We start from the raw sequence: 13,090 nt of genomic DNA on the forward strand, positions 1-13,090 counted from the left end.
AAGGTTATGACACATCTTTTTTCTTCAGCAGCTCGGTAAACATAAAAACTGACAAAAATACAAGAAAAAGCGGAATAAACCGGACCGTGAATTCTGCAGTGGCCCCTGTACGGTTCGTCGAGCTCTGTAGTGGCGTAAAACACGACGAACGTGAGCATGGTAATGACGTCAATGTGGAGCCAGGGGGAGGGCAGGAGGGAGAGAGAGAGAGAGAGAGGGGGGGGGGGGGGGGGGGGGAGAGAGAGAGAGAGAGTTTGTGCGGCTGCTGCTGCAGCATCACTCTCAGCAGCGCGTCAGTGCAGTGAAGAGTCCAGCAGCAACTCTCTCAGCTGATAAAACCGACCAGAACAGTCAGCTGGACTTAACCTCAAGTTTCTGGAGGAAGATCCTTAAAGACTTTTTCGACCTGCTGCTTTAAAGGAGGAGAAAGACTTTTACTCCGTTTCGGTTTTTTTCCCTAACCACGAAAAGGGAATGCCATCGATAAATATGAAACTGGAGATGGTGACCATCATCGCCTGCGAAGTAGACACCGAAGTGTTTACGTCAGACAAATTGCAGGTACGGTTTTCACCAACAAAAAAAACGTACATTCCAACTAATCATTACGGTTGTGCCCTTGTGGTGTGCAGCAGTTTGCTCAGGACAGACTGCGTGCTGCCACAAAGAAGTGCATGCATGTCATGGTGACGTTGAATGCAGCCCTGTCTCTCAGGCGAGGATTTTTATCAATGGGAGCCGCAGCCCGCCGAGACTCACGTCCCGCGCCGCGCGCACGGCACAGTTGATTGACGCTTGATGAATTGCAGAAATGGGTAGACAATTCACGAATGGGAGACGCACGCACATACACACACACACACACACACGCGCACACAGAGATCCTTAATGCACCAATTGTGGAATCGTGTAAGTTTTGCAGCGTGAGGTGTTTGGAGATGATGCGCAAGTTGAATAGGAGGGTGTGATGGATTTTAATTGTTCATGCAAGGCACATGCAGGGAAAGAATTCAGGCAGCTTTAGACGCAGTGGCGGACAGACCCTCTTCTCCCCCCCTCTTTATATCTGCTCATCCTCATTCCAGCAGCATTGCAGGTGCATGAGGTCAGATGACATACTGAAAAATTAACAATCTAATTAAAATTCTGATAATTATAAAACAAACAACATTAATAAAATAAAAAAAAACTAGTATAAATAATCAAACCATGAAAGTGTAAATGGTTGTCATATGGAATGAATGTAATGTGAGTTTTCGCTCTCTCTGTAGTATTGAATCAAAATGTACCCTACTTGAAGTACATTCACTTTTAACTCGACTAACCTGAACACTCCCTACAGTCATATTATATTGACTTGCCCTAGGGGCAGGTACAGGTATTCGGTATGCGGTCAGTCACAGAGCGGGAAAGCAGTTGCACTTAAATGTGTTCAAAGTGAGCCCACCTTTGGCAGTGTAACGTGCCAGTTTTGGGTCTTAAAAGGCCACACAGATGGTCTGCCAAAGCTTGGCTCACCCACTAAACCCTTTGGAAACTCCATGTCAGAATATATTCCCTCACCTGCTTGTCTGATTTGACTCATCACCAAAGAGACGGAAAGAGACGCAGGCAGTTAAAAAGAATAAAACCGAGCTACAGTGCAGCTCGGGAGTTTGACACAAGTTGGATCACCTAAAACTATATTTCTAAAAGACACATGTAGTTGATCACAGGCAGCCAGTGTATAGGTGTTCCTCAGTGCTGATGTGCTCTGGTGTGTTGAAGACTGAATTCAGCTATTTCTTGCATCCAAAAGCGGCTGTTGCAGGTTTTAAGCACCCAGTCATCCCACCCTCATCCCCACGGCACCTTGGTCAGCCATATTTTATCACTATTTTGCAACTCCATGTGCATTTCTATAGTAACCTTTCCCTAGCTGCCAACAGGGAGTGTGTGTGTGTGTGTGTGTGTGTGTGTGTGTGTGTGTGTGTGTGTGTGTGTGTGTGTGTGTGTGTGGAATATCCTACTTCTTGTGTGTCATGGCATGAATTACACATAGAGGAAGTACGCCATATGATTGTAATATGATGTTACTAACTAATATCCTTGCATATTTGAACGTAACTAACAATGCATTTCAGCCTCTGACCCACCCCTGTGGGCTGCGTTCCCCCAGCGAAGCCAAGCAGCTGCTGTGCTAGCTCCCAACTCTCATTACACTTTCTAAACACTGCAGATCAGCCAAGGTGAAAGACACATTGAATGTGTCACCCTGCAGTTGTCCTGTAATTATAGGACAGCGGTCATAATCATTAAGATTTCCCAGGGACTCTGGGTGAAAGCAAACTAGCTGTCTGTGAAACCTCAGCAGTGTTGAGTGTGCAGGGTTTGATACTGATGATACTCCTAATCATGACATATTGTGATTGTCTCTTTGTTTACAACACAGGACTTGTGCTGTCGTGTTGCATGGGGAAACTCGCATCACAGATGCCCTTTATTTCTTAGTGATTTACTTTTCTTAATTTAATGTTGAGCGCTCTAAGATCAGCCATCCTCCTCGACACAGCCACAGGCAGTCTGATCAGAGCGCATTCTTCACTAAAGCTTCCTGTCAAGCAGCTCTTATCAGCCCGACTCTCCCGGACTCACCTAAAGAAAAGGGGGTCCATGCACAATTAAAAGAGCAGACAGGGGTCTGACTTTCGAATGGCACAAAGAACATCACTAATCTTGGTTTCTGGCACACAGAGAGTGATGGAGAGCGCCGGGGGGAGAGGCCAGATTAAAAGCAGGACACGTGTGGAGCGGCCTCTGATTGAGCTCACCTCCCTGTCAGCCTGCTCTTGTTTTTATTATCATTCAACAAGATCTGAGCCTGTCTGAGGCCCCTGTTTTTATTAATATCTCCAAATCTGAAGATGACAAACAATAATCGCAAAGCTACTGTTTGGCTGCGCCGCACTTAAGGTGAACTAATATGTTGATTGCTGCTATTTATAGACACTTTGGGGAAGGATTAGGCAATGGCAGCGGTGCTTGAATGGACAACATGAAGAAAATAAAGTGAATGGTGGGTTTTTAATTAGAGAAAATGCTGTGCGATTGGCTGTGGTGTTTTGGAGCCATTGTTTTGACACGGTTGAAATGGCTTGCCTTGGCTCCATCCCAGCCGGTTACATCATTAATGAGGCAAAACACAGAGGCTGTGGACAGAGCAGGTTGTTGTTGCCATAATGGCAGAGCCGGTGGTACAGTGGGCTTTCATACCGAAGTGCTTTGTGTCCATTTCGGAGAAAACAAAAGGACTATTGTTGCTGTGAGGTTTCGCAAGGCCAGAGCTGTGGGCAGACGCTGTAGTATGTGTATGTTCGTCACAACACCATCATTACCTGGAAAATGTAGCAGCATCAGCAGATGATAGCACAGGACACATGGTGAAGGTCATAGCACGTTGGCAGGCAGTGAGTGTACTAAAGAACACAGAGCGGGAGGCGAGCCTTTACAGTTACCTTGCATGCTTGATTTGATGCTCAATTTAATGTATTTATTTATTCACTTGCCAGTTTGATGGCTGCCCATTTATTTGCTCTTTTATACATGTATGAATAATTAATCAGCTTGTCAACCTGCTCTTTCTCTTGATAAGTGCCTCTCTTGCTGCAGTCTGTCATTGAATTAAACATGTTTTAATCAGGAAGCATTGGGAGTAAACAGGACTTTGACATCATGACCCATTCACACACTCCTATAGAGAAACGTGTTATAAATAACACTACAGAATGGCTGCATTGCGAGCCACAAAGGAGTTTTCAGCTTAAGCCTGCTCTCCCACAGACAGATGACTGTAGTAACACTGACACAGTCACACACTCAACAGTCACACACTCCAACCACAGCAGTGAGTCAGCGGGCCTACAGACAATCACCTCTGTCAGCAAACACACACAACTTCTCGCTGAGGACGCCTGTAGAAGTTTCCATCCACCTGGGTTAGTTTCCATTTGTCCTCCTGTCCGTCTGTCTGTCTCTTGTGTCACATGTCTGTTCTCAGGCGTTATCGTCACAGAAGTTATGCTTTGTATAAGAAAAGAGGAGAGATTTGATGGCTAATCTGCTATTTGTAGTTCCAGGGATTTTGCTGACGTCTTTGATGTTTTCATTTTTTCCCACCGTCTTTTTTGACACACACACACATCCTTACATACCGTGCCGTCACTCCCCTTTAATTTGTGACTGTTATTATGAGCATCTAAGCAACAAAGGAAGGGAAAAAAAACATTGTATCCTTGTGTAAATTGTGTAATGTGATTTGTTTTAACTTGGAATAGGGCCGTGCAATATGAGGAACATTAGCCATATGCAATATGAATATCACAATCACGATATTACTCGCAATAAATAAACGGATATTAAAGTGTACTCAGAAATTATTTCCAACATTCTTTTATTGAATAAACTAAACATTGCACTGAAGACAAAAGGTACCAATAAAAAAAAAAGACATTTTAAAGAGCTAATTAAAGAAATTCCTGAGTGCAATATCGCAGTTTTTCGCGATGTGTTTATAGTGCAAGTTGATGAAAACCATATATTGTGCAGCCCTGATGTGGAATATATCACACTAATCCTTTGTCGACTGAACGAATGGCTTTGTAGAGAGTAAAGGTTAGATGAATGGATATCATATTCTTTTATGATCTGCAGATTATTTTCTCGTTTAACCGTTTGGTTTATAAAAACTGTGACACAATTGTGCCACAGTTTCCTAAAGCCCACGATGACGTCTTTAAATTGCTTCTTCAGTTTTTTTGTCCGACGAACAAAACCAAAACATACTCAGTTTACTATCACGTAAGACAAAGAAAAGCAGAAAGTCCTCACGACTGAGATGTTGGAACTATATATATATTGGCATTTTAGAATCAAGTTTCTATATCATAGACAAGTCCTTGATGTATTACTCGTCTTAATTGACTTGATCTGCTGTTAATAATCGTTGGCTATTTAGTTAATAACCCATTTACTCTGCAGTGTTTTATTATTTAGAGAAAGGACAGCGACAGACCTCTCGCTCCCTGCTCATCAAACATAAATAAGGTCTGAATTTTAATATGATTCAGGCCTAGCATTTCAAAACACTGTTGTGATGCACTCTGAGCAGTTGTTGAGGTGAAGGCAAGAGGCAGAGGAGCAGAGGCAGGACAGACAGGATGGACGTAGACGCTGATGGTATCATGTTCTGTGCTGGTAGGAAACCATATCTGCATCTTGGCAAGGTTGAGCGATCCTGGGCCAAAGCTGTAGGCTCAGGTGTGCCTGCTCCCCCAGTCCGGGCACTAGACAGGTGGAGATGGGCAGCTCACATTGGCCTGAAACCTTAGAGAAGTGCCGAGGCTCAGGTGTCAACTAAAGGTTAGCGCTGCGTCCGTTAGGGTGACGTAGAACAAAGGACGGTCTCCTGGGTGAGGTGTCCGGTTACCATGTGTCCAAGAAGACACAACTATGAAGTGATAAAATTAGAAGCAAAGAAAAAGGCCTCACAATGGAAAGCAGAGGCTCACAGTCTACTCACCAAAGAAGAAGATGGGGAAACAGCGTCGGACAATGATCGGCCTTTGTTATTGAAATTACAGGTCGAACATAATTTTGCTCTCAGAATTTCCAGTCCAACACAAACGGCTCTGGAAAGACAAGCTTGCTTTAGTGCTTAAAATAGCAATGCTAAACCAATTATCTAAGAAAACAGTCGGGCTTCAGACCGCTGTGTCTGCAGCATACTGCAAGCTAAAGGCGAACTTTATTAATGTTTTCTAAAGCATTGCCTACATTTTTTGGAACATATAGAAGTGATGAAGCGAGAAGTCAATCAGTCAAATAACTGGAGATTAATCGGCTACAGTTTTGATGATTGATTAATCATTTATTTAAGTATTTATCAAGCAGAAATTAAATTTTAAACTTCTAAAAACCTGTTCATTTGAATATTTTCTCGGTTGTAAATTGAATATTAGTAGGTTTTTGATTGTTGGTTAAACAAAACAACAAATACAATACAAAAACAATAAAGAAGAATTTATAAAGACTAGATATCTATCTATCTACCTAGATTCAACCCTTATAGGCAGTGGGCAAAGATGTATTCAGATCTTTTACTTACTAGAAGCAGCAATGTCACAATGTAGAAATACGCTGTTACAATCAAAAGTCATGCATTCATAATTGTATTTGAGTGAAAGGACTTTAATCAAAAAATACTTAAAGTAAAAGTATTTATGCAGAATGTCCAGTTTCATCATAATATATAATATAGTACTGGAAAATCGATGCATTAATTTACATAACGTCATCATGTTGCAGCAGGTGGGGCTAATTTTAATATACCGTAATATACTGCTGGGTAATTTAATATACTGTATAATATCATTGATTATATATTTTTTCTGAAGCTTTGACATGAATGCAGTGCTGTAGAAAGTATATTACCTTCTGAAATACAGTGGAGTAGAAGTATAAAATAACAAAAATGTACCTCAAAATTGTTCTATACTTTCCAAAACTGCCAATATGTTGCTATAATGAAATACGACGTGCATTACACTTTGTCAGCTGTGCCGTGCTCCTTTCTTTGCTCAAGCGATGTTTGATCATCATTAGAGCTGGGTGCTGCCAACAGACAGATTAAAAAAAAAAGGTAAAATGCAACAGAGCAGTAGGAAGAGACAGTGGTGAGTAGAGAGAGAGCTCATCTGTCCATAAACTGGTGGCCTAAGGTAAGAGCTGCAGCATCTCTCAGCCACCTTATGTAATGTTGTGTAACTCTTTGGATTACCGTCGCCGAAAGTGTGTGAATCTCATGGGAGACTGTGCGGACATACTTGCATGTTAAGAGTGTCTGAAAATGTGTTTGTGTTTGTGTGTTCAACTGAGGCCTGAGTGCTGCTGACTAGGAAAAGCTCCTGCCTCGTAAAAAATCATAACGACCAGATTGGTGCTAATAGGATTAATGTGTCCCCTTATGCTGTAAACTGATTTCAATCTCCCCGCCGTGGACACACTGTCCCAGAGGGAGCGGCCGTGTAGCGCTGCAGCGTCGGCCCCTGTCGATACCTCTCCCCTCTCGAAGTATCGAGCTCACCGTAATAACACTTGCCCCATTCACATGCCTCCCCCGGTGCTCACGCAGCCCTCACAATACACACAAAGCTAGTTGTTGTTGTTTTTGTTTTGTAATTCTGAGGATTTGCTGCTATGCTAAAGTTAATAGCTGCTTTGACAGACGCTGTGTCCTGAATGTTGGGTCACCACACACGCAACCTCAGTTTATCCTCTGATACACATTACCTCATCCTAAGTAGTCAGCAAGCTAACTGTAGGTTACAGTCTTTCCTAGTGCTAAACCACTGGCCACACACTCCCATGCTAAGTGTACAGCAAACTGCTGTAACGTCACTCAGACTATGTATACATGCCATACGCATATTTATATTACAGATAAAGAAAGTTAAATACTCTGGCTTTTACGAACTCTTTTAATAACTCTGGAGGTCTTCTGAAGCAACTAAATGCCAGGCACTTAAAACACATAAGCAAATAGGTTTGTAGTAACATTAGAAAGAGTAGTCTGTTGGTGGCCACTTGGCTATTTCTGGTGTTAAATAGATTTTTAAGACAACATTAGTTTCTTTCTTTTATCCTCACCATGCGTGTCAGTCCACAGCCACGTATGCAGCAATTCAAACACACTTGCGACTAGAAGGGCAGAGTGCAGACCTCCAAGGCTGTTTCCCTAAGTGAAAAGATATTGTGTATATCCGCCCTGTGATAAGGATCAACTCCAAAATGTAATGGGTTCTTTCTTGGCCCATGCTTCACCCTTCCACCAAGTTTCATGAAAGTCAGGCTAGTCGTTTTTTCCATTAGTCTTGCTGAGAAACAAACCAAAGTTTTGTTTGTGTTTACATTTACTGTACAGATGTTAGCTTTGACATGGCTAGCATCACTGTGTGTTTAGCTCAGCCTTTAACTCTCCTCTGTCCTTTCTCTTTCTCGTCTGTAAGTTTATGGAGTAGATTCATAAAGTCCCTGGATATGTTGAGACATGTTCAACTTGCACAGTACAAATAGTAAAATACATAACAGTTAATCCAACAGTAATTACTGCAACTCTACCTTATCATTAGCAGCACATTAGCCTCAGACAGCTAGCATTAGAGCTAGCTTAGTTAGCAGTAAACTGATGGCAGGAAAAGAAAATCAACAAATGAGCTATGATTTTTCTTTTTAAAGAGTACCTACAGATATCGCTCCAGGAAGGGGAGTATTTGCGGAGTACATAATAGATACTAGCAAATGATGCATGATCTGGCAAAAGGATGAATGTAACAATGTTACTTTAACACATTAGACACTCAGTAACATGCTCATTGAAGTGTTCTGCGTTGTAAACAGGGTTGAAAACCTGAAAAAACGTAATGGAAACATGTTCATAATTTGAGTATTTGTTTTAGTTTCGACAGTGTTCGTAGTAAAGTTTGGCAGCCAAAAGGTCTGCTGTGTTTGAAACATAATACATTTTCATGTCACGAGTGCAAGTTGTAACTGCACACAGACCTAATTGCAATGGAAAGTTGGCTCTGTTTTGTGGAACTGTAATGGAAAACATAAGGAATGTGATAAGCAAAAAAAAATTCTGGATCAGACATGCATGAAGGTATGAGATGTATCATCAAGCTGCATCTGTTATCTCTACAATCTGCCTCTCTTGTTCGACCTCATTAGACTGGTTCCAGTGTAGCCCTTTGGGGAGGACGGTAATTAAAAATGATGGTCCACACACTTAAGAAATGAATTTTCTTAATTATTCCAACATAATCTATTTTTAGTCCAACACTATCCCTGACTCAACCCGAGGCTCCGTGGCCTAGTTTGTTGGTTTTCACCCAAATCCCATTCAAGCATGAGGGTCTGGATTAGACTGTGCTAAAGCCACGCACGTGTCGCAGAGAAAGATGAGTGACTCGCCAGAATAACTCTTCTTTTTCCCAATTAGGCTTGGTAAATCGTTTCATTTTGATCCTAAATGCCAAATGGTGTAATTCAATTGGACTAGATTGTGGATTACAGTCATAGATTTTGGTATCCATCAGCCAATGTGATTTAAACTTACTGTACTAGCTTAAATGAGAAACCAGATCAAAATAGAGCATTTTGACTCTGTCAGCAAATTTAGATGTTGTGGCTGCCAATTTCTACACGGACAAAGCTTTCTTGTAGATACTGAATTAAGAATGCAACCCATGGTAATCTTCATTATTTTCTGGATCAATGGGTTAATCATTTGGTCAATGAAATTTCGGTATAATGTTAAAATTGCCCTGTTTTCCTTTAAAATACTTGTGTTGTTCCAAATCCCAAAAGTATTCAGTTTACTATCAAAAACAAACTTTTGAAGAAAATACATTTTTCAAATATTTACATTTTAAATGCCAAAACCTGCGACAGAGAACAAACAGTTGAATATGCGAGCCTAAAATGCACCATGAGTTGACAACGAGGACAATATAAGTCGACAGCATGCTGGAGCTTTTGCGGAACATCACAGTAAAAGAACAATTTTGCTGAGAATACATTCAGAATCTGGAATTTGTTTGGAGCGACTGAGGTCGAATTCAGTGCGTGTTCATCCATCATTGTATTTACTGTGCAAACAGAACAGGATGGACTTGAAGCTCTGCTAATTGTAAGTGATCCCTACACATTGAAGAAACGTAATCCTTCGTTGACATAAGATGTGGAAAACGCTTAAGTCGCAGTCATCCGTCACACACTCAAAACCGCCACTTGACTGATTCATTACCTGTAAGAGGTGTGAAGTAGATGTAAATACTTTTTTAATTCCTCTTCCTCTTTATCTCATCTCCTGTACCCCGGCGGTCGCTTCTGCACTGTTCTGTCAATCAGATATTTCTTGTGCCATCTGACTTTGCCCCAGATGAAACCCTGTTGACAACGACCTATAAACCTGCGCCTCATCCGTAAGCCGACTGATCTTTTGTTCGGATGATTGTGTGTCAGGACCACTGACTGGTTCTGCGTTCGCTGCCTCCCTGCACCGCTGAATGCGAGTCATGCCCGCAGTCATGTCCTGTTGCCACTGCGATGACAGCCTTTCCATTACTGTCAGGGACATAACTACCTCATTACCCAAGAGGCAATCAGCTGAAGGATGCCTCTGCAGCCACCGCCGGACTGGCTCCAGATCTTTATTGCTGGGTTGCTTTCTGTCTCTTTGTTGGACCTTTATGTGTCTCGCATTCTTCTTTCTAGATCTCTATGTGGCCACAACAGGAGGAAATGTTGGCGCTCAAAAGTTGGCGATTTAACCTCTCTTCATATATAAACAGTTTAGTCATGGCTAATTCTTTTTAAGTGTGGCACATTGGCACAGCTCATTTGCATTTTCTCCCAATTTTCCCTTCGCTTTCTACGACCAGAAGCATTTCGTGAGCTACCAAGAGGACTTTGTTTACTGTAAACTGTGGGGATAGTTGTACTCTTGGAGCATGAAACATGAAAGCTTGTTGGGTGTATGGGGAAATAAAATCCAGGTAAAAGTGGCACCTCTCAAAAGAAAATCGAATTTGATCGAAATCTATAGGAACCCTAAACATAGTGCCTAAAGAATATTTCTCTACTGATGCTATATCTCCTTTAGTTGTTTTCTTTTAAAAGAGAGCCCTCTTTGACAAACAGGATATGCGAGCACCGCTGACACACCGATCGCTAATTGTAGCATTTTTATACAATCGTACCCATTCAGGAGTTCTACATGGTTCTCGCATTCTTGTAAATGGGTCGCAAGTATGGCAATTGTTCTGATAAGTGTCAAAATTAACATGAGAGGAAAAGGTGTCATGTTGCAAATTAAGTGAAACGGTTCCCCCGGTTTGCTCAGTTGTGCAACAGCGGGGCCGAGATAACGAGACAATCAAGGAGAGGAAAGGAAGGGAATTCAGCCTGTTGAGGCACACCCTGGCAGGTATGTAAAGGTGAAATGGAGAAACATGCGGTCAGCAGCAATAACGACATCACTTGCCGTTTCAATCAAGCCAAATTGTCGGCAAGTTTGAGCGCTGTGACTTCACGCCTCCTCCTCTCCACTGTCTCCACCCTGAGCACATCACATCCCTCGTTAGGTAAACAAAGCCTGTGGGTAAAGCAAAGACTTATGTGTGAAGAAACCATGAGAGTGATGTTATGTTTTTAAATTATACTCTCCCCCCCCCCCCCACTCCTTATTTCTCCTCCCAAGTATATCCAGTTTTTTGTTACCTAGTTACTGTACGTGAGATAAATCATATTTTCGTCCGGCTTCTCCAATGGATGTTGTTATCTGCCTCATTGAGAATGAAAAACAAGAACATGCTGTTCTGTTCTCCTCTCACCTGTTGTTCTACAGCTCTCAGTCGCCGCAAATGCTGTAGTAGCAGGTGCTGGATCAAGCTGTGTATGTATTTGTGTGTGCAGTTAAAACCAGTCTATCTCTGCTGACAGGCACAGTCGTCCTTCAGTTGTGCTTAGGTACGAATGTTGCTACCTGTCACATTACTTTTCCATGTAGACATGCCCTCTGTGTGCTGTGATACCTACAGAAATACCAGCTAACTAATTGTGGAAACACGGTGAAGAATCCCGAACACATTGTGCACATCACACACATGCTTACTCACAAGTCTGTCTCACACACACACTCATGCACAAAGAGAACAAAGAGAGTGGGTCACCGCAGGGAACATTTCGATGGTAGATGAGCAGGCCACTTTTCAGCCCTGTGTAACTCAACCCCCCTCTCCTCTTCCTCGTTCCCCCTCCTCTTCCTCCTCTCATTCCCTCAGGATGTCCGCTCATAGAGACCGCATAAATTAGTGATGAGCACGCTCACTTGTTACACACCAATCGGCCATGGGTGCATCAGCGTCAGTGGGTTAAAAACAAACGGTACATGCTATTATGGAACATGATCTCGGAGCTTTCCCACATCTCTCCTCGTGCCAAAACATTTGAATTCAATTCAATTCAGGTGAAGGAATTACCCGCTGTGTGTGTGTGTGTGTGTGTGTGTGTGTGTGTGTGTGTGTGTGTGTGTGTGTGTGTGTGTGTGTGTGTGTGTGTGTGAGAAAGACTACCTTATCAGTTATCACACATGGAGTTTGATGACATAGGAGTCATAGTAGCTGGCTAAGGCTCATGGAAAATGCACGGTTTGCTTAAGGGCTTAAGTGGGCTCTGCAGGTCAAACAAGCACTTTGTTGTCATTGTCAAGCTATATACAATTAAACTAAAATCTGAGGAGTTAGCAAACAAACAACAGCTGGTTAAATGCTTAAATGTAAGTAGGATTTAGATTGTAGTGCTGTTATATGAGATTTTTTTGAGTTTTGGCAAATATTTTACTATGACATCTTCATGACCCCATGCAGAGACCCAGAAGTGTTTTTAAGCTGCACGTATCAATATCTATTTTATTAGCAATGAAAAAATACTTTGTAAGGTGGAGTGTGTCACTAAAATAAAAACTACTATTAGTTGAAGGTAAATTATAACGTTGTCATGATGTGTTCAAATGTAATCTTGTAAAACGTAGTGTCATACCCACAGTCACATACACTCTCTTGTCGTGACGCTGTCGGCACAGGTTGCTGATGTAGGTTACTCTTTAATTTGCCTGAATATGTCATAATGACAGAATTTTTTTTTTTAATAAGACCGGTTTAAACTCATAACCGGCCCAACTGCTACCTTCTGAGCAATAACGCCAGAGAGACAAAGCAACTAGCCGGTGACCATAGCGGAGCAGATATTTTTGTCAGGACTTGGCAGACAGCAAAACAGAGCTACAAAGAGAGTGAATATTCGACATTCATCAGCCATACACATTCTTTAAACTGATAAATGAGCTTGTTTCACTGCCCCCAAGTGGCCAAAAAGATTTAACAGCAACACTGTCTGTTTTTACAGAATACGAAAATCAACACTGTCTTATTAGGTCACTAACAAATTTGCTATGGCCACTTGAAAGCTATTTATAAATAGTTTTGCTACAAGG

General features: G+C 41.9%; 1 protein-coding gene across 2 annotated transcripts in view; it reads left to right on the forward strand.

Annotated features, from left to right (window-relative positions):
* Window positions 1-13,090, forward strand: part of rcan3 (regulator of calcineurin 3) — a 40,537-nt gene that overhangs the window by 16,753 nt on the left and 10,694 nt on the right. Inside the window, exon 1 of one of the 2 annotated variants that reach the window (XM_029461197.1) lies at window positions 298-561. The exons of the other annotated variant lie outside the window; for it this stretch is intronic. Coding sequence (XP_029317057.1) covers window positions 475-561 — 87 coding nt within the window. The 5' untranslated portion in view covers window positions 298-474. Of the gene's footprint in view, window positions 1-297; window positions 562-13,090 lie in introns of those variants that run through there. 2 annotated transcript variants of the gene reach the window in all.

The sequence above is a fragment of the Cottoperca gobio genome, chromosome 22 (assembly GCF_900634415.1).
Source record: "Cottoperca gobio chromosome 22, fCotGob3.1, whole genome shotgun sequence".
Lineage (NCBI taxonomy): Eukaryota > Metazoa > Chordata > Actinopteri > Perciformes > Bovichtidae > Cottoperca > Cottoperca gobio.